The sequence below is a fragment of the Vanacampus margaritifer genome, chromosome 11 (genome assembly GCF_051991255.1).
Source record: "Vanacampus margaritifer isolate UIUO_Vmar chromosome 11, RoL_Vmar_1.0, whole genome shotgun sequence".
In the NCBI taxonomy this organism is placed as follows: Eukaryota; Metazoa; Chordata; class Actinopteri; order Syngnathiformes; family Syngnathidae; genus Vanacampus; species Vanacampus margaritifer.
This window is the reverse complement of record NC_135442.1, coordinates 21,378,126-21,399,065: the sequence shown is the minus strand read 5'-3', so window position 1 is coordinate 21,399,065 and position 20,940 is coordinate 21,378,126. Positions and strand designations below refer to the sequence as shown.

At 38.2% G+C, this 20,940-nt stretch overlaps 2 protein-coding genes across 12 annotated transcripts in view; one reads left to right on the top strand and one right to left on the bottom strand.

The window, feature by feature from the left end:
• Nucleotides 1–7,602, top strand: part of dpp10 (dipeptidyl peptidase like 10) — a 172,906-nt gene extending 165,304 nt beyond the window's left edge. For all 3 annotated transcript variants that reach the window (XM_077580498.1, XM_077580499.1, XM_077580500.1), the window contains 6 exons: nt 1,735–1,789; nt 1,988–2,087; nt 2,382–2,440; nt 3,318–3,390; nt 3,669–3,742; nt 5,573–7,602. In XM_077580498.1, the coding sequence (XP_077436624.1) occupies nt 1,735–1,789; nt 1,988–2,087; nt 2,382–2,440; nt 3,318–3,390; nt 3,669–3,742; nt 5,573–5,710 (499 nt within the window). In that variant the 3' untranslated portion in view covers nt 5,711–7,602. The remainder of the gene's footprint in view (nt 1–1,734; nt 1,790–1,987; nt 2,088–2,381; nt 2,441–3,317; nt 3,391–3,668; nt 3,743–5,572) is intronic.
• Nucleotides 7,603–10,226: 2,624 nt separating this feature from the next.
• The window catches only part of LOC144060715 (inactive dipeptidyl peptidase 10-like), a 100,160-nt gene continuing 89,446 nt past the window's right edge, over nt 10,227–20,940 (bottom strand). For 4 of the 9 annotated variants that reach the window (XM_077580493.1, XM_077580494.1, XM_077580497.1 and 1 more), the window contains 4 exons: nt 16,960–17,018; nt 16,519–16,591; nt 12,700–12,773; nt 10,227–10,659 (listed from right to left, as the gene is read on the bottom strand). In XM_077580493.1, coding sequence (XP_077436619.1) covers nt 10,522–10,659; nt 12,700–12,773; nt 16,519–16,591; nt 16,960–17,018 — 344 coding nt within the window. In that variant the 3' untranslated portion in view covers nt 10,227–10,521. Of the gene's footprint in view, nt 10,660–12,699; nt 15,375–15,406; nt 16,592–16,959; nt 17,019–20,940 lie in introns of those variants that run through there. The other 5 variants (XR_013295990.1, XR_013295992.1, XR_013295993.1 and 2 more) reach the window with 5 other exon arrangements.

The following is a 20,940-nucleotide window of genomic DNA, read 5'->3' as shown; positions in this document are numbered from 1 at the left end:
TACTATGATTGACACACTCCACACAGTAGATTGAAAAGAAACAAGCATGCAATACATAACGGAAAATTTAAAGTAAAAAAGGCATTAGATTAAAAACAGTCACATTGTTCCGTTACGGTTGGTTTACTGAGTGGCGGGAGTGATTCCTGATTGAACGTGGCTTGATGTTCAATTGAAACAATTAGAGGATATGATGAAAAAAGCATTTGATCAAGTTCTGTTTTTGTCACTGGTATTTTTAATGGCATTTTTTTCCTGATGACCAAACCCTGTAAATACTATTATGGTAAGAAAGCAGATTTAAAATGTAAAGGGGTAATTTGCCCTAAAGTGCTTTAGCAATAAATAAATCAGTGCATGGACCTCAAAAGACATCTTGTCATCCAACCAAATACATAAGTATTTGTAACTATAAAAAAAATAAGAGTAACTCTCTGTATTTTAGTGCCATCCTGAGTTGACAAAGTTACTTCCATTTGATATCCTGAATGGGTAAAAATCATTAATTTGTCTTTTGTAGCATTTAATATCAACCACAGACAGAGATTCTTGCCCTCGAACAAAAGTTGACTGTCATGTGCCAAAGTGATTAGAAAGGTGGACTATGGTGCTATTTCTCCTGCATGAGTACATGAATAAACAGCCAAACTGCTAGTAATTAACAATAACTGACACTGTGTATAATAGAAATTAAGAGAACATGTGAAAATAAGCAAATTTACAGTGCATGAATGCACAAGGCATACAAAAATGTGCTGTAGTGCAGCATTGTGTCATTGCAGGCCAGCAATGGGAAGGGGAGAGCAGAGCAACTGTGCTGAAGCACTGTGAGTGGAGTCTTAATAAGTGGGTGGTGTGATACATGTATCTACTTTTTAATAATAAAATGCTTTGTTTTTAAGTAGTGTGCACACCTTCCAAATTCTATCATCTTAAACAACTTTTAAATCAGTAAAATCAATGTTTGTTTTTATGGCTCTTGTAGTGAGTGGTGCACTTGAGATGAGCAAACTACAGACATAATATCTCCCATGATTAATTGCCACCCTTCCTATACTAAATGTTCATCACAGTGCCAAGACTATCCTGTAAGCGTCAGCATGATGCTACAGTCCACCCAGACTACCAGAAAATACAAACCACAATTGCAATGAAGATGAGACATTTTGTAAAATGTAAATACAAACAATGATTTGCAAACAACCTATATTCAATTGAATTCATAAAAAAATACAAGATATTTACTCTTCAAACTAATAAATACTATAGTTGTTTTGTTTGTTTGTTTGTTTGTTTGTTTTTTTTGGGGGGGGGGGTTATTGCAAATGCAATGTTTTTGCTGGGACAGGGGCAACAAGAGACTGGGAATGATGATGGTAAAATGGTAAAAAAAATAAAAATAATAAACAATAAAAAGAAAACTGGTGTTTGTAACATTCCACAGGTGAACAGATTAGGGGGACTATTTGCAAGAATGGCCCATTTTTCACTTGTTTTTATTTTTTGATTTGACTCCTCATGTCTTGGTGGGAGTCTGCAGAGGAACCAGAAAAAAATATATATTTTTCAAATTATTGAACATGCATCACTTATAATGTTCAATCAATCAGATTCTATCTATCGACGTACTGTAAATAAGAACCTCGCAAAATAGTAATTAAAGTTTTGCCTGCTGATTTGAAGTGGCATTGCATGTGTTCAAAACTCTGACTTATTTATCTTGTGTTCTTCCAGCTACATGATGAACTTTCCATACATTGATAAGACTCGGATAGCAATTTTTGGAAAGGTGAGCCTCTATTCTTCATGCATAAAAATATTTTTCCAATTGCCTTATCCCGTTACGCTTTGGAAAAAAAAGGAAATGCCACAAACCTTAACAATGTTTATGATGAATTTGAAAAATGTTCTTTTTTCACATCTTGCAACAGGTTTTCTATTGCTACATGCATTGTACAATGATGTGTTTTATTTATTTTTTGTTCAGGGTTATGGAGCCTATGTTGCATTAATGCTGCTTAAGTCTACGGACAGTGTCTTCAAATGTGCATGTGCAATGTCACCCATGACAGATTTGAAGTTGTACGGTAAGCATAAAACCTTTCAAAACACAAAATGCAATGTGTCATATGCAGGGAAGCAATTTCATCACCTACTGGAAGAAACACTCCAGTATTTAAGTGCAACATTTTATAAAGCATTATCATTTATGCCTCCAGAGGCAGGAAAGAGTGTGTAACATAGGATAGAAACACTTTTCATTCCTACAAATATGGTTTCTTTTACACACAAAAGGTTCTATGCACTTCCCTAAAAACAATTATTCAGAAAATGCGATTTAGCATCACTGTTAAAAATTGTGTCATTTGTCATTTGCATAGCGTCAGCCTTCTCAGAGCGGTACCTTGGCATGCCTCTACGAGATGACAGCAGATACCAGGTGTGTTCACCGCTTCTCATTTGACTGTCAATACTCTGAAAGCTGCTTGCGGCGACATCTTATCATGCAATACATGCAGTTACACTTATTTTGCATCAATTGTCACAGTATTAGAAAGCTTTGATTGACAATCAACAATTTGATAATAATAATAATGCATCAGATTCATATAGCGCTTTTCTAGACACTTAAAGACGCTTCACAGAGGAATGGGTATTATTCATGCACTCACACATTCACACTGTGGTGGCGGTAAGCCAGTTAAGTAGCCACAGCTTCCCTGGGGCAGGCTGACGGAAGCGTGGCTGCCAGTGTGCGCCTACGGCCACTCCGACCAACACCAAACATCCGCACCATTCATACACCAGTGTGAGTAGCACTGGAGGCAATGTGTGTGAAGTGCCTTGCCCAAGGACAAAACGACACATGACTTGGGGAGAGCGGGGATCAAACAGCCGACCTTCTGGTTACTGAACGACCGACTCTACACCTTGAGCCACGGCCGCCACAATGGGTTTATGTATGTATTCATGGTGCATTTGTCTTGAAAAGCTCTCTTCTCAGCAATGAGGTAGAAGAAATCGGAAACAATTGTGTTTAATTTGGTGACATTTTATTGCAATGTGTTGTCTTAATTACTTTGTGTGCGCCCATTATTCTGTATTCAGAATGAAAATACATTTCCATTAACCTTTTCATTTGATCACATCTGACATACATATTCTCCAACATGTCTGCCGGCGTATCTATTAGTTTTCAATTACTACAGTCTTTGTTTCTTGTTGTATAGCATTACTCTCTTATATATAGTTACCCAAGTACAGTAGGTAATTTTTAATGATTTTATTTTGGCTTCCTTTTTCTCATTACTTTCCAGTTCTCCAGTGTGCTGCAGAATGTTCATACACTAAGAGACCAGACACTGATGTTGGTACACGGCACAGCAGATGGTAAATGAAAATAAATAGTCTGAAAATGAATATACTGAATCTGTTGTGCATCACTGCTGAGCACAAAGAAGCAAACATTACTGAAAGGTAATGAGGCAAATGTTCTTAATCAAAAAGAGAAAAGTAAAGTGTGTTGCCTAAATTGATACAGAAATTTTCAGAGGAATGCATTCTCGGCTGAGCAATGAATGCCAAGTTTGTTTTTGTATTTCAATTCTACCAGAACCCTGATTTGAGTTGGAAGTGTGCTGACACATTTTCACTTTTTTTATTTGCAGCTAACATCCACTTTCAACATACTGCTGAGCTTGTCAAGAACCTTGTGAAAGTTGGAGCAAACTACTCAATGCAGGTTACCGTCACTGAAAAAATACTTCTTGTCCGTTTCAAATGTGGAAAAAAAAAGAAAAAAAAGCAGTGATGCAAAATAATACATTCATACACTGTGCCAAATGTAGCAGATGTACTGCACACACATCCTCAGTTGGACTGAACATGGCTGCCATACTACTGCTGCATACAAATACAAGATAGTATAATAACGTAAGACAATTTACAGTATTTACAATTATTGTTGTTATTGTAGACAGTATACAAACAGAAAGAGCAATTGTAGTTAGTGCAAGTATTAAATGCAATTATAAAAAAACAGATCCACATGATAAAAACAAATCAAAACATCACAACTGTTCTAAAAATTACATAGTAAGAGTCTTTGAACAAATGATAAATGGGCATAAACAATTAAATAAATCCAACTAGAAAAAAACTTACAACATTGTGTGTCTGTGCTAGTATCGCTCGATTGTGATGTAGGTGATGTATCAACATGAATGCTTATTTGGCCTGCTAGCGGTTGCTTGTCTGATACCTACATATGTGAAGCATTTATTGAGAGTTGAGCTTGCCTTGTAGAGCTATTTTAGATTTGCAGTGGTCCAATTAAATGACTACTGCTAACATCCTAACTGTTGTTATGCTAACATTTAGTAAGATAGCAACCAAGGTGGAGAAAGCGCTTAAGACTATTTGCAACTCCTTTGCCACTGTTTCGGAACCTTTGATATTGTTTGCCAACTCCTAGCAGACTGAAAAGATGTGCCCTTCTCCAACATTCAGTTTTCTGCTGTCCATTGTCCAAAATGGATGTTTGTAACTCATAAAATTTAACACAAAAAAAACTATTACATACAGGGTGGTGCAGGTCAGCCCTTGTCTTCAAATGTGTTTTTCCACAAATTGTTTAACCACTTGTGTTCTTTAGTTGAACAAAATAATAACTGAACTGCTAGGATGCAAACAGCACGTTACGGCACTGGATCAACTTTGAGACAAAAGATCAGTAGTCACAGAGAAGATTTTGTTTTTCGCCACACCATTTGCTATTTGTGTCCTTAAACCCAATCAAATAGGCTTTTGTGAAACATGAATGGGTTGACATATATTGGTAACAACAGTAACCATGGTCACATATGGTCTCTATCATACTGGCAAATAAAAAAAAACTTTGGTGACACGTCTTACGATTGTTTACAAATGCTACTTTGCAAAGCAAAATGCTCGCGAACATGCTAGCAACTTCTTATGAACCGTAGCAAAACTCAAAAATTGCTACGTTTGCAAGCATTCGCCACTCAGTGAGATACAGGCTTAAAGCATATAAAACAGAGTTTTACATTTTTCTGTGAGGTTTATTTCCAATGAGAATTGATCCAGCGCTAACATTTTAACAATTGTTAAGCTAACATATAGCAAGACAGAAACTATGTACAGAAAGCGCTGGGGGAAAGCAAAGGAGATTATGAGGACAACAGCCTATTTAATATTACTTTCAAATGTGTGTCATTGTACACAGTACAATGGGGAAAATTGTTTCAAACTTTCAAGTTTTCTTGAAATTTTTGGTTCAGTTCTGTTGTTTACTATTACAAGATTCATTTTTTTGTGTTTCCCTATAAATGGGGTTTGCTATCTTCCATGTGGCTCTGGTTTATGTGCTTTAACCTAGCTGTAAGTTGTATTGTGTTGAGCAGGTGGTGGTCAGGTGACAAATGTGTCTGTGCACCCTCTTTCATACCAGTGTTAACAGAAGGATGTAGCCTGCCCGACGGTTAATGGGTGCCTTCATCAGAACATTCAACATAATTCATATTGTCAGACTCATGTGCCTTCTCCCCACCAGCTCTACCCAGACGAAGGCCATTTCCTGTCTCATCAAAGCAACCAGCACCTGTATGCCACTCTTACTAGCTTCTACAGGGAGTGCTTGAAGGAAGAGTTACTCCCACCGATTGATGACGAAGACGAGGATGAGGAGTAAGCAGAAGGCCTTTTTGCATTTGGACCACATTTTAGATGGGTACAGACACAATAGTTTAGAGCTGCTCATGCTTAAGTGTGTGTGAGTGCACGTGTTATGAAGAAGACAATTTACGGACACCTATGATGACAGTGACACTTTTTACTGCGGGGACTTGAGGTAGGAAATAGCCTCGAACATAATTTCAGTTCAACAGCAATTATTGTCAAAGCACACTGAACACTGTCCTCGTCTTTTGCGGGATCTCTTGTCATGCTTGAGGTCATTCACCATTATTACAGATGCATGGTTCTGTTTCATTCCCTTCACCCAGGTCTCTTTTGTGCTAACAAAGGTAGGACAACACTTCACATTTTGCCTCTTCTTGGATTTGTTGGATTGTAACTATTTTCGGGTTTCCATCCAAATGTTTTGAAATTTTTATGCGAATTTTGTGAAAATGTGCAAAACGGACATGCGACTTATGCCCGTTTCCATCTGTTCTTCTTCTGCGAATATTAAGAGGGGACTCAGCGGCGGTATACACCATACTGAGATTTGATCCACCAGTAATTTAAAAGAAGAAGAAGAAGACCAGGAAGCGACAGCGTGGTGCAATGAATATTCATTAATATAGTGCATTAATATTCGCTACTTTTAATTAATTCCAAAAATATTTCTGTTTCCTCGTCCCTCCAAACATACGCCCGACATTGCTTTGTGACTACAAACATACGTGTGACGTCATATCCGATCAAAACGTGCAACGTGTATCCGGTATTGTCAGCGTTTATTTACAAAACCTGATTCCATAGCCTAAATTAGCAAACTTTTTGGGGAATTTTGGGCCCTTTTTCGAATTTCTAGCGTTTCCATTCAGTTTTATTTTCGCATTTCTTGAAAATTCGATTAAAATTGGGTGGATGGAAACCCTACTAGTGACTAGAATATCTGACAAACGTTAAGCACTGTTTTGAATAGCTTCACAAAGTGTTTTATTTCATAAACAAAAAAAAGAAAACTGTACTTCTTCACTATGAACAATGTATTTCTCATCAGATATTTTATTCATTTCTCATGAGAAGAGGCTATGTGTTGATGCACAATGAAATGCTCCCCCGGCCACTCAGATCCTGAATAAGTGCAATTCCTACTATAACCCTCCACCACTGCCCCCTAACATAAAACCATTTTCTCTATGTCACATTTATTGTAACAAGGGTTTTGTGTAGACATGCACAATGCCTTATGAGGTTCAACATACTGTAATATATTTTGCGGGCAGTGGTAGTTTTGCATTAGAAGGGTCACATAAGTCAATGTCAACTCAGGTGTTTGAGAAATAGACACAGTTTAGGATCTGAAAGACAAAACTGTCTGCTGTATCATCTCAATTAAGAATTCTACATGAGGATGGATAATTTCACAATATGGTGTTATTTAAAACTAATGCAGGCAGTGGCATCTCAAAAGTGGTGCATATTCTTTTTTTCAGGATATTCTCCAAAGAACTAATATTTGAAAATGTATTACAATAGAAGTTATGAAATAGACATTTTTACAATATCAATAAGGTGTTTGCATGTCTACAGAGAATGTGTCAAATTTTGCCACATTTTGTACAGTACAATACAGCAAAGTGTGTACATAAATATATTTTTGAGATGTCTCGCATAAAGTTGAGTCTAAAGGGAATTCATTGATTTGACGTGGCTGTATCGTATGGTTATGTTGCTATTATGTTTAATCTACAATAATTTACTTCTGGGATGGATTTTGTAATGCTTGGTGTTTTTTTTCTCTCATCATTTTAAAAGGGGAAAGGACCGGTTTGTGATGTTGGGGTTATTGTGATTGTTCTCTAGCCATGGGTATAAATAGATAAATAAATAATAAAAAATGATTAAACAAAGTGTTTCGAGTCAGTATTGTACACACATAACCAATGACATTTACTTTTAACTATACAAATACATTTACTTTTAACTAAACAAATAACAAAATTAATGATTCTGTGATTTTAGAAGCTACAATTGTATTTTCTCTTCATCTGGACATTTACTAAAGCCTTCCAAACACAGAATAACAGGATTGAACATTAACTATTTAGTTGTGTTTCAAGCGTGTGTGGTTGTGCAACTAGTTTTCATTAGTTGCCGAACTTTGTATCTAGTTCGACGGTGATTCCATGTTGAATCGCAAGGGAACGGCAACCCACTGTATGCAAGCTTTTACAATGTGATTCAATCACACAGATGCTTGCAGCCAATCAGAATGCCACATTACAAGAACGTGATCACTTTTTAATTGTTTTTTATGTTAGTTCAGGATCAGGCACGAGCTGCTGAATGCGTGAATTTCATAAATGTACCACCTGTTGACGGCAGCAAGGGTGTAAACTATCTGTTTCTAACTACATTAAATATTTTATTTTTTGTTTAATTTGACTTAACTAGAATCATTGGGGCCCATCTTTTCCTGTAAAAATAATGTTTACCAGTAAAAATGCACAAAGCGCCTCTCGCTGTTCAACGTTCAACAAGGAAATTAGTAAGTAAGTAATTACTTACGTAAGTAATTCTGCAAGAACAGAATTAATTTCAGCTTCCATTCGTCTGTTAGTGTAAGATGATTTATTTTCACATTGATATATGTATTTGTGGCTATCTATTTTGTTTCTGATTTGGGGGGTCGACTATTGTAAATGAGCGTGATTGGCGGGAGGATACATGGAAAGGAGGCGGGAGTAAGGTGGCCCTGAAGTGCAAAACGCAAAAAAGTAAACACGACTGCAAACCAAAAAACACAAACAAAAAACAAAATACGACAGCAAATTTATTATAAATCACAAAAACAAAAAGGTAATCGCAAACACAAAACGTAATCGCAAAGACAAGTAAAAAAACATTAACACAAGAAATGAAACAAAACAACGAAAAGGTAATCACAAGCACAAATAAAATAAAAAAACACAAAGTACCAAACAAAACAACAAAATGTAATCGCAAACAAATAAAAAATAATAAAAATATGAAACAAATAACAAAAAGTAATCGCAAACACAAATCCCCAAAAAAACACGAGCACAAAAAATTTAACAAAACAACGTAAAGGTAATCACAAACACAAATCAAAAAAACAAACACAAAATACCAAACAAAACAACAAAATGTAATAGCAAACAAATAAAAAAACACAAACACAAAGTATGAAACAAAAAACAAAAAGTAATCGCAAACACGAGCACAAAAAGGTAAGCACGCAAAACCCAGAAACACATTAACAAATGATGAAACAACAACATTTCGATAACGTAAGTAGTGTTTACGTGGGGGGAGGGCAGGGGAGATCCGAGGAATGTGATTGGATGAAAGTACCGCCTACTAACAGCACAGTTAAACACAGTTTACATGTGCTTAAAATATTTTGAAATAATAGATATTACAGTTTTATAGTAGCGTTGGCTGTTTAATTTAGTGACATAGTTGGAGAAAACGACCATGGCTGATGTATTAGAAATCATAAGATGGTATAGCTTTTATAGGGTGGCTGGACAGCGGAAGTCCAGTATAGTAGTAAACCATACAGATTCCAGAGCAATGTTCATTTTGCGAGTGGACTCTAGCCTTGCTTTTGGCAACCAAATGTTCTCTTTTTATTTACCTTGCCCACAAATTTTAAAGCAATTCTTTGTTTTACAAATGAATTGTTTGTACAAATATTACATTAAATTAAAATACATCATATTAAGTGAGAGAAAAGATTTTGCCAAAAACCCACTCGCAAAATGAGCATTGGTCGGAGTGCCGTATGCCTACACTGAACTTCCGCGCTTTTATTCACCCTATAAATGCCATACGATCTGAGGGTTTCTAGTTCATTTGTGCCAGACGACGTTTGTTTTCTCCAACTATCTCACTAAATTAAACGTTAACGCCAATATAAAACTGTAATATCTATTAATTCTATATATTTTAAGCACATGTAAACTCTTAACGCTTAACTGTGCTGTTAGTAGGGAGGTACTTCCGTCCAATCACATTCCTCGAATCCCACCTCCCCTCACGTAAACGTTGTGTTTCATCATTTGTTAATGTGTTTCGGGGTTCTGATACAATACATTAGTGGTATACATATAAACTTCTATTTACATAGTGGTATACATATAAACTACAGCTGCCTGAAAATGTGATGAAATACAATATGAATGGTATCAGCACATTTTAGTAGAGACTGCATTGTTGCAGAGAGAAAAAAACAGAATAAGTTGTTTGCCCCTAATACCATTTAAAATAATTATGTTCACAAAATCCTAGTACTAATACACTGATTAATTTGAGCATGAATTTGTTGAGGGGAGGTGTCAACAGTCGTTAGTCGAGTATATGAAATATTGTTTCAAATGTTGATGTTCATTCATAAAATATAGAAATTGTACAATATCAGGCTTTTATTCTCTTTGCATTATATATATATATATATATATATATATATATATATATATATATATATATATATATATATATATACACACACACACACATACTACTTTATCCTTTTTGTGTTACAATTTTAACATTACCACTTTATTGACTCTTTTCTTGTTAAAGGTAAATTATTATATTTTTATTATGTAACCTTAATACCACTTCATAACCATATGGCATTGTCATGCGTCAAGCAAATATAGTGCTGTATATTTTCAAAAATCCTCTTAGGTTGCTTTTGAAGATACCAGTCCTTCAGGAGTGAGTGCAAAGGTGTTGGCTCATGCTAGCAGGTGCTACATTCTTGGATGTGTACAACAGTTTCCCTGCCGGTAGTTCTCCGTCTTACATATCATCTTTAGATTCCTTTTGATCGACAAGCCTTCCCTCCTCAAAGCAGTTTTTGAAGAAGGTGACCACCGAGTTAAGCATATAGTGCTGGCTCTTGACTGACACAATGTTGTGTCCTTCATCTGGAAAAATCTGGGTAACGACAAGTTGAGAACAGTTTTACATAATCACAATTTGAAAAATGCACAAACATTACCTGACTGGCTCTCTGTGGATGCAAAATATGGAAAAAGTCGATTAACGCTTTCGAGTTCAGCTGGTTGAACTTCAAGGTAGCACTCTATGTTGTGAGACTTTATGTCTTTTTTTTTTAAAAGCGAGATTTAGGTTATTTTCAGGAACTTTTCACATACATCTAGTCCATTAACCCTGCAAAGAAGTTTGAAAGCGTCATCAGAACCGGACAAGTGTGACTACGGGTGACGAGAAGAAACCATTCTCCACTTGTGCAATCACGCTCACTCATCTTTGATGTTTTTTTTTTTTTATCTGGCAAAAGCGCATGAGTAATTTGTTTTCTGCAACACTAGCTTTTCACTTTTCACACTGACTACCTTGTCAGGGTCATGAATCAAAACAGGCACTCATTCAGTGTGTAGGTTCATTTGGATTCTTCACAAGTGAAAGCTTCAAGGTCATATGGCAAACACACACAAAAAAGTACTTGTTTACAATTATCAAACATGGTGAATATAGTGCCGTTGTTCAGTTGATCAGTTTTAAGTGTTGCTTGAAAGGTTCAACAGTAAAAAAGTGAACAGAAAAGAAAAGCAACGTTGTGTCATTCATTAAACCTCACATCAAAGCACTTGTTGAAGTCTTTCAAAATATTTTTTCAACATAATCTTGCATCAGCTCTTCTACAAAATTCATCTGTATTTTTTTGTTTTTGTTTTTCAGTATATCAAGTGACAGATCATGGAACTATTTTGTTTTCAGCAGGCAACCCACTACCAACTCATGCTGATAGAAATTAGTTTTGCACTTCCACAATCCACCTAGCAGGTCTGAAAGAAGGTGACGGTACTTTTGGAGCAAAAGCTTCATCAGAGGTGAGTGTCATTTGTGCTAAAAAAAAATATATATGAAAATGGTGTTTCACAGTATTAATCTCCTTTGTAGGGGAGACTGTTGCAATTGTTCCAATTAGGAACAATATAGACATCACCTTTTGCACATTTGTCCTTTGTCTAGCACTTGTGCTGCATTCAAGGACGGAAGTCGGAATTATCCTAGTTGGCTTTTCCCAGTTCTGACCTGAAAGTGTTCGAGGCGAAAATAAACAACCAAAATGTATAGTATAGTGATGAATTGTTTTTTGTTTTGGTCCTCAAAATAAATTTTGACCTCCAGCAAACTTACCTTCTCACAATTTTGCTTCATTCATGTATTTATCTTATTTCATAAGCATTCCGTTGTATTATAACAAGCTTTATGAGGATACGTTATAATATTGAGAAAATGATACAGTTTACCAAAAGATAAATTTGACTTGAATCAGTATGAATTATATTTTTCAGCCGCATTTGAGGAACGTCAGTTTTCACCTTTTCACCAAGTAATTTAGGGGGACCACGCGTCCTCTTTTTATGTCCACTTTTTTACATCCTGTCCGGGTGTCCTTTTTTTTCATAAAAATGTCAGGTTTTCGATGAGGACAAATTTGAGGCAGAGTACACCAGTAATGGGGTATTCTTATTATTTCTGTTTTAATTTTTATATTTTTTTTTTACAGCGTGCACAAGATCTGCTGCTTGTGAGTTGTGAGCTAGTGTGCGGCCTTGTTGAAGTTAATTGCATTGAAATAACTTTTTCTTTTTTTTCTTAAGCGAGCTCATGCACAGAGTGGAGGTGGAGGGCGTGGTGGGGGAGGGAAGTTTGCATTGGCCTTAAAACAAAAAGCATTTGTGTGGCAGGGGTATTTTCCATGCCGTTTAATAGACACTAGAAGCTAATTTGCGTAGCAATTGTCAGAACCCTGTGTCAAAAGAACTTTAAAATAGAAACACAATTTTAAAAAATGTTACAATTGTCCCTTCCCTCCTTCGTACTACACTTTCAGATGTTGAACTTGACAGCCCAAAAGTCTCACATTCCTATAAGGTGTCCTATTAAATATTAGTAGAAACACAACATCAACAAATGCAGTCTTCCATTGTTAAATATAGTCACCTGGAGAGTGTAGTTAAAATTAGATGCAGACAGCAGTTCGATCAACTCAGCAGTGTGCTGGAAATGAACATTCGCTGAAAAACAAACAAACATTACTAGTGGAGCATGTTTTCAGTCAACAGCATTTACAATGTATTACAGTCTTTTGGTTTTGCAAAAATGCCACAGTTGGGCTGATGAATCGCGTCAGTGTTTTGCGTTGTTGTAATCCAATACGATAGGCCTACAATCTTTTGTCTTTACACTTTAATTGGTTATTTGTCTTTTATATTAATGTTTGAATTTAAATGTTTTTAAATTATAGTTGTAATAACTGTGGAGTCTAATATAAACAGATAAACTCTAGTTGAAAGATTATTTAACCATAGAGAGAGTGAGTCCATTGAGTCCGTTGTCTCATATTTCTGCATGTAAGCTTTTGCTTTGCTCATCTCGGTCTCTCCATGGAGACTCTCACTGTTATTTGTGTGGGTTTTTTCATTTACTTGGTGGAATAAATCATTTGTGAGCATCTTGAACTCCTGCCTCTTTTGTCCCTCTTGTACTTTAATTTCTTTGTTGACTCAAGCCACTAAAGGAATTTTGTGATTGAAAGAAGCTTAGTCAAATTGTGACACCAAAGAAACGATTAATGACCGCAGTTGGAAAGCCTGTACTGGGAGAATTCCAGTCGCAACGTAGCAGACACGTTCACGTCAAAATTTAACAGTAATAAATGTAATAATAATACATATATTGTGGGGTCAAATAGTATTTTGCAATTTTAAAAATGTGCAGAAATTAACAAGTTACTTCATATAAAAGATTAGATAGCTCTCAGGGTTTTTCCTGGCTCAAATTGAGGCAGATGTAGCATCATCCTGACTATGATGGGTGACTACCGATACCAGGTATTGGTACAGTCCTGCTCACTGTTATTGGCACCCCTTAATTTTTTGCATGATGTCTACAATATCTTCAGAAATAAATGGAAATTTATATCATGAGAACCTTTTAATTGGATGTCCAAAGTAATTACACAAAGGAAACTGTTTTTCAACCTGCATAATGTAATTCCAAAGAACAGGGATGTGATTTGACCAAAGTGAAATTATTTGAAAATTTAGCCGGGGGTCTGGGGGCCGCTGGCACTTTCAATGCACTCACATGACAAAGAAATAGACAAAACAACAGCATAAATTTTCAATGTATATTGAACTATCCCATATAAAATGGCAGTTTTGGTCAACTCAAAATCAGTCACATTCAAAAACATTGGACTGCCTTTGCTTTTAAAAACTATCACTGACAATATCATCATATCTAACTAATGTGATTACTAAGTTAACACATAAATAATGTTGAAGAGTTCAAATTTCATGAACAAATAATTGTATCATGACCAAATGAAAAGTAACTCATATTAGAGCATACCACAAATGTCTTTGTTATAGCAGAAGATGTTATCTGTCGGAGTCATGTGCATACACAATGAACTACTAAAAAAAAAAAAACGGATTTTTTTTTTTGGGGGGGAGATAAAAAAAAGCGGAATTCCGCCAATTAGCGGAAAAATCACATCCCTGAAAGAAGAAATAGAAAATACAGCATGTGGAGCAATAATGGCACACCCTTTGGCAGTGATGACAGGTTCCAAACACTTCTTGTAGCTATCGCCAAGCATTTGTTTTCCCAATGGCACATTTCAGCTCATATCAAAGATTTTCAATCGGATTGAGATCAGGAGTCATTGCTGGCCATTTTAAAACAGTATTTTTTGCTTATCAACCATTCCTGCGGGCTTTTGGATGTGTGCCTTGGGTCTTTGTCCTGCTGGATGACCCATGACCTTCGACTCTTACCAAGTTGTCTAACATTTGGTAGGACATAACTCCCTAGAATATCTTGATAATTCTCTGGTTTCATGATTCCTGTGATACGATCAAGGCCTCCAGTACCAGATGCAGCAAGGCATCCCCGCAGAATTATGGATCCTCCATCCTGCTTAACTGTAAAGAGGGTGTTCTTTTCCTTGGAAGCTTCATTGTGCTGTTTGTAATAAAACTGTTGGCGGGCATTGCGGAAAAGCTCTATTTTTGTTTCATCAGTCCACAGAACATTTTCCCCCAATAATTGTTGTGTGTCCAGGTAGTCCTTGGCAAAGATTAGCCATTGTTTTTTTTTTTATGTCTCTTTCAGGAATGGTTTCGCCCATGAAGCCCTTTTTTTATGTTCAGTGTGACGTATGGTACTTGAAACCATGATTCCAGACTGTGCATTTTTTTCAGAAGATATTCCACATTATCTACTTTACCTTGATGGGTACCAATAATGGTGAGCAGGACTGTATCAGTGCCAATACCAGTCTTATTTTACGGTATTTGTACTCACGGCGGTAACCGATACCATTACCGGCCGCCTTCCTGTGGCCATTTAACGATCTGGGACAAAAGTGGAGAGGAGCCAATTGAGGTGGTTCGAGCATCTCTTTCGGATGCCTCCTGGACGCCTCCCTGTAGAGGTGTTTCGGGCATGTCCCACCGGCGGGAGGCCCCGGGGACGACCCAGGACACGCTAGAGAGACTATGTCTCTCAGCTGGCCTGGGAACACCTTGGGATCCCGCTGGAGGAGCTGGTTGAAGTGGCTGGGGAGAGGGAAGTCTGAGATTCTCTCCTAAAGCGGCTGCCCTCGAGACCTGACCCCAGATAAGCAATAGAGGATGGATGGATGGATGAATGAATGGATAAATGGATGGATGGATGGATGGATAGATGGACGGAAAAACCCTGGCTCTTAATATTTAAAGAAAAATGCACTGAGCTGGCTGTCACCAACTTCTTACAAATGCAATCATGCCATCTAGTGGCAGAAAATGACCTCAACACACTTTCCACTTTTATGTTAACAAGAGTCTAAAACTTAGAAAAATAATATTTTATTGCACATTTATTGTACATTTATTGTACATTTAGAACAGATACAAACATGTGATTAATCGTGAGTTAAAGGATCTTTGCAGATTTTGCCACCTCTGGCCCAAAGCGTAACAGCGACAGCCACAGTTGCCAAACGAAGACATGACTTCAAATGAGATAAGAAAACTCCGCCCCTCCCCTCCCCAAAGAAACTGTGGAGTGTGCAGGGTCCGCACATTCTACTAGAAAGAAGATAAATGCTCATAGGTACAGAGAGAGTAAAACAGTCTGGACTCTTCGTACTCATCATTGGTGGAGCATGCATGATGTAGAAAAAGCTTTAATATTAATATTACCTTTTTAAACAGCACAATGCATTTTAACTACTAAAGTCATGCGATTAATTACGATTAAAAAAGAATTATCGCCTGACACCCATAAATTAATCTTTTAACATTTGCACAAACTCTGATAAAAAATTATATATTAAGCTCGCCCCACCTACCTGCTGACAATCCCAAATTGAGTTTCAGTTAGATTTTTGATGTGTAAGCCAATATGCATTTATATCTGTATCCATCCGTCTCTCGTGTCCTCCCGGCAAAGGCAGTTGCTTATACAGAGTGTCTTTTATGACGGGAAGCCTCACAAGAATACACGGGCTGAAAAGGACCATCTGTACTGACCCAGATCGATGAACGAAAACCTTGATAACGCATTCGCCAAAAATGTGGGCATCCGTCAATGACGGGAAGAGACGAGAGACGGATATGCCTCTGCTTTCCATCTCACAACACTGATGAACCGAATGAAGAAGCCGCTGGCCTAACTCACATAAGCAGTTTTGGGTTCAGCAACTTAGAATGCAATGCAACTCATGCACAAGCCCTTCTGAGTCACAGCTGCTCCTGCAGCTTTACTCACCATCTGCTGTGCCATGGATAATAAGAAATTCCAATGGACCCTGTCCTGTGATGTTACTGAGTAGACTTGAAACCTGCCAGAGACAATACATACTTCTGTCATACAAGACAATGATATACAGGGAGATATACACTGGAGGTATGATTAAAGTGTAGAATGTTAGCTTTGAAATTTTACAAAAATATATGATTTCCCTTTCGTGGATTGCAGCCATTTTATGTACGACAGTTGACCTAAATGTAAATGTAACCATAATGTTACATTACAGTCGTGTACAACAAATTCCAGATAGAAAACATCCAATCACAAGATAAAATTCGACAGGGTATGAATATATGGGTATGGATATATTTGGTGTTGGTGCTCTTTAGGGAATTACACAATAACAATGCACAGAATAATAGCAATTCATTTTGAAAAAAAACTACACTATAGCACAACCTGGTATTTGAGATTGTCTTTAGGCGGAAATCCAAAATATTTCTCTGTGAGAGCGGACCCTGTAAAAAGATGAGAAGTAAACTGTTATTTTGAGTATCATTGCTTATGCTATTTTTTTCCCTTCATGAATTATTCTTGACTTACGGACACTTAACAAAACAACAATTTGCCAGTAATGTTTTATTATTTTATTTTAATAATTTATCTACAGTGCTGCTCAAAAGTTTGTGAACCCTGCAGGTATGGTCAGATTTTTTGTATAAAATATTAAAATAACCTTATTAAATGTTTAGTCATACCCCAATCTACAATGCTGACGTTGAAAAAAATAATGGACTTGAATAAAATGAATGACAGTATTGCCATTCATTATTGAGCAAAAGTTGTTGATTTAAGAAAAACTCATTTCATTGGTGCAAAATTATGTGATTCTCGAAAAAGGCACAATTCATCCCCCTAGCCAAACTACCATCAGCCAAGAAAACAGCTGAGATCATGATAGACCATGTATTCCGGGTCCATGGTTTTCCTCGCCACATCGTATCAGACCGTGGACCTCAGTTTGTTTCACGATTCTGAAGGGAGTTCTGTAGGGCACTAGGAGCCAAGGCCAACCTGACCTCCGGTTACCATCCAGAGGCAAATGGACAAGCTGAATGCCTCAACAAAAGACAGGGCTCCGATGCCTGGTGTCCCAAAACTCGGCAACCTCGAGCAAACACCTGGTATGGGTCGAGCTCGCTCATAATTCTCTGCCCACATCCGCAACAGGTTTTTCAACCTTCAAGTATGTCCACGGTTACGACCCTCCCTACTTCGCCGACTTGGAAGAGGAGTCAACCGTACCCTCTGCCCACGCCCTGATCCACCGATGTCGCCGAATTTCGTCGGCGGCCCAACTGGCTCTCCAGCGCCAGGGTAACAGAGTGAAGCGGTCCGCGGACCGGAAAAGGAGACCTCCGCCCCACTACTGGCCGGGTCAGCGAGTCTGGCTGTCCGCAAACAACCTACATCTCAAGGTACCCTGCCCGAAACTGGCCCCGAGATTCGTGGGGCCCTACCCAATCTCCAAGTCCATAGGTCCTGCGGCCGTACGCCTTCATCTGCCTTGACCCCTCCGCGTCCACCCGATGTTCCACGTCAGTCAGGTGAAGCCTGTCCGGGACAGCCCCATGGTCCCAGCGGAGCCAGCACCGCCTCCCCCGGAAATGGTGGAAGGCGGCCCTGTTTACAAGGTCAGGAAGTTGCTGGATGTTCATAACCGGGGTCGAGGAAAACAATATTTGGTGGATTGAGAGGGTTATGGCCCCGAAGAACGGCAATGGGTCCCTCCTGAGTCATAGTGGACCTCTCGCTCATCAAGAAGGGGGTCGGTAATGTCACACCGCAGTAAGCGGGCCTGTGTTGCTCTTATTTTGGTCCATCCACTTCTGGTTTTATTTTGAAAGAACTAACCACCACTCTCACTCCAGGTCACTTGCCCTTCCTCCAGCCATGCTCAGTTCCAGTTCCTGATTGCTTCCACCTGTCTCCAGTTACCCACCTAATAAATAGACTGCATCAGCCACCTCCCAGTGCTGAAGTGTTACACGTCGTGCATAGAAGCGTTCTCGCAGCTCTTGCGCCACAGCTCTTGCGCCACAGCTCTTGCGCCACAGCTCTTGCGCCACAGCTCTTGCGCCACAGCTCTTGCGCCACAGCTCTTGCGCCACAGCTCTTGCGCCACAGCTCTTGCGCCACAGCTCTTGCGCCACAGCTCTTGCGCCACAGCTCTTGCGCCACAGCTCTTGCGCCACAGCTCTTGCCTTGTTTTTGTGCCTTTTTCACTCCTGAGTGGAGCGCCTTTAGTTGTCCCTTTTTTTTTTTGAGTGCCCTGGGTTTTTTTCTCCAATTTTGAGCAATTTGTGTTCAGCGTTATTTCCCTCTGCTGGAGGTGATTTCGAGTTTGTAAATAAACTTCTGCCGTTGCGGCCAACCTACTCCCTGCGCCAAATTTCAAAATTTTGTTCAGAATACAACATAGATGACAGGTCAAAAGTTTAAACTAAGAAAATGTATAATTTTTAAGTAAAAATATGTTCATTGTAAATTTCATGGTGCCAAAAAATCTCCCAAAAGTTGGGACAGGTAGCAATAAAAAGCTGGAAAAGTCAATTGCACAAACAGCTGGAAGACCAGTTACCACTAATGAGCTCCATTGGCAACTTGATTGGAGTATAAAAAGAGCTTCTCGGAGTGGCAGTGTCTCTCAGAGGCGAAGATGGGTAGAGAATCACCAATTCCTCCAATGTTGCACAGAAAGATAGTGGAGAAATATCAGAAAGGTGTTTACCAGCAAAAAATTGCAGAGAGGTTGAAGTAATCATCATCTACAGTGCATAACATCATCCAAAGATTCTGAGAATCTGGAACAATCTCTGTGTGTAAGGGTCAAGGCCGAAAAATCATACTGGATGCCCATGATCTTCGGCCCCTTAAACGGCACTGCACCACAAACAGGAATGCTTACTGTAAGGAAAATCACAGAAAGGGCTCAGGAATACTTCTAGAAAACATTGTGGTTAAACACAATCCATCGTGCCAGCTGCCGTTGTCAGATGAAAACTCTACAGTACAAAGAAGAAGCCATTTCTAAAGCAAACCCAGAAGTACAGGCGTTTTTCTGGGCCAGGGGTTATTTAAAATGGAGTGTGGCAAAGTGGAAAACTGTTTGGTGGTGAGACAAATTACGATTCGAAGTTCGTGGAAAACTGGGGTGCTGTATCACACTGACTAAAGAGGACAAGGACAACCCAAGTTGTTATCAGCACTCAGTTTATAAGCCTGCATCTGTGGCATGGGCAGCTTCCACATCTGGAAAGGCATTTTCAATCCAGAAAGGTATATTCAGATTCGAGAACAACATATGCTCCCATCCAGGCATCATCACTTTCAGAGAAGATCTTGCATTTCTCAACACAATAATGCCAAACCACATGCAGCACCAATTACAACATCATGGCTGCCTAGGAAAAAGATCCGGGTATTGAAATGGCCAGCCTGCAGTCCACTTCTTTCACTTATAGAGCACATTTGGCGCATCATAAAGGAGAAGGTGCAACAAAGAAAGCCCAAGACAGTTGAACAGTTAGAGACGCGTGTTAGACAAGCTTGGGGCAGCATTCCTATTTCTAAACTTGAGAAACTTGTCTCCTCGATCCACAGACGTTTGCAGACTGCTGTAAGAAGAGGAGGGGATGCCTCACATTGGTGAAAATGGCCTTGTCACAACTTTTTTTTAGATTTGTTGACACCATGGAATTTAAAATCAACATAGCTTTCCCTTAAAATTATACATTTTCTCAGTTTAAACTTTTGACCTGTTCTCTATGTTCTATTCTGAATAAAATATTAAAATGTGGCACTTCCACATAATTGCATTCAGTTTTTATTCACAATTTGTATAGTGTCCCAACTTTTTTAGAATTGGGTTTGTAGTTGAATGGACCTTTGCCATGGCCTGAGGGGGCCGGTAACTTTGAGAAGGATGGTAGAAACACTGCCAAACAAAAAAACTACAAATGTGCTGACTGCTTTTATAGCATAAGTCAAAAGCTACCCCGGATGAAAGGTCAGTCAAGAATCAACATTAGCCAGGCTTTCACTAACTGGGGTGAGCTAAAAAAATTTTTTAATAAAAAGTCAGTGGTCCTCGTAGGAAATGTGGTCTTCCTTCTGACATAACAATACCACTTTTGTCCATATTGCGCCACCATAATCAACATAAACTGAATGTTCCTTAGTGTTGCTTTAAACATATTAAAGAAAAGACAGAATTGTTTAAAAATTGTAAAAAAAGAAAATGGCAGGGAGCTGTCAGGGTCATCAGAATGTGTTAAGTTTAATTAAAAACTAAGCAAGCAATAGCTACCTAAAGTTTTCTACTGTAAATAAAGTAATACAAAATTTCAACATATTTCTTGTTTTTTTAAGTAAATGTTT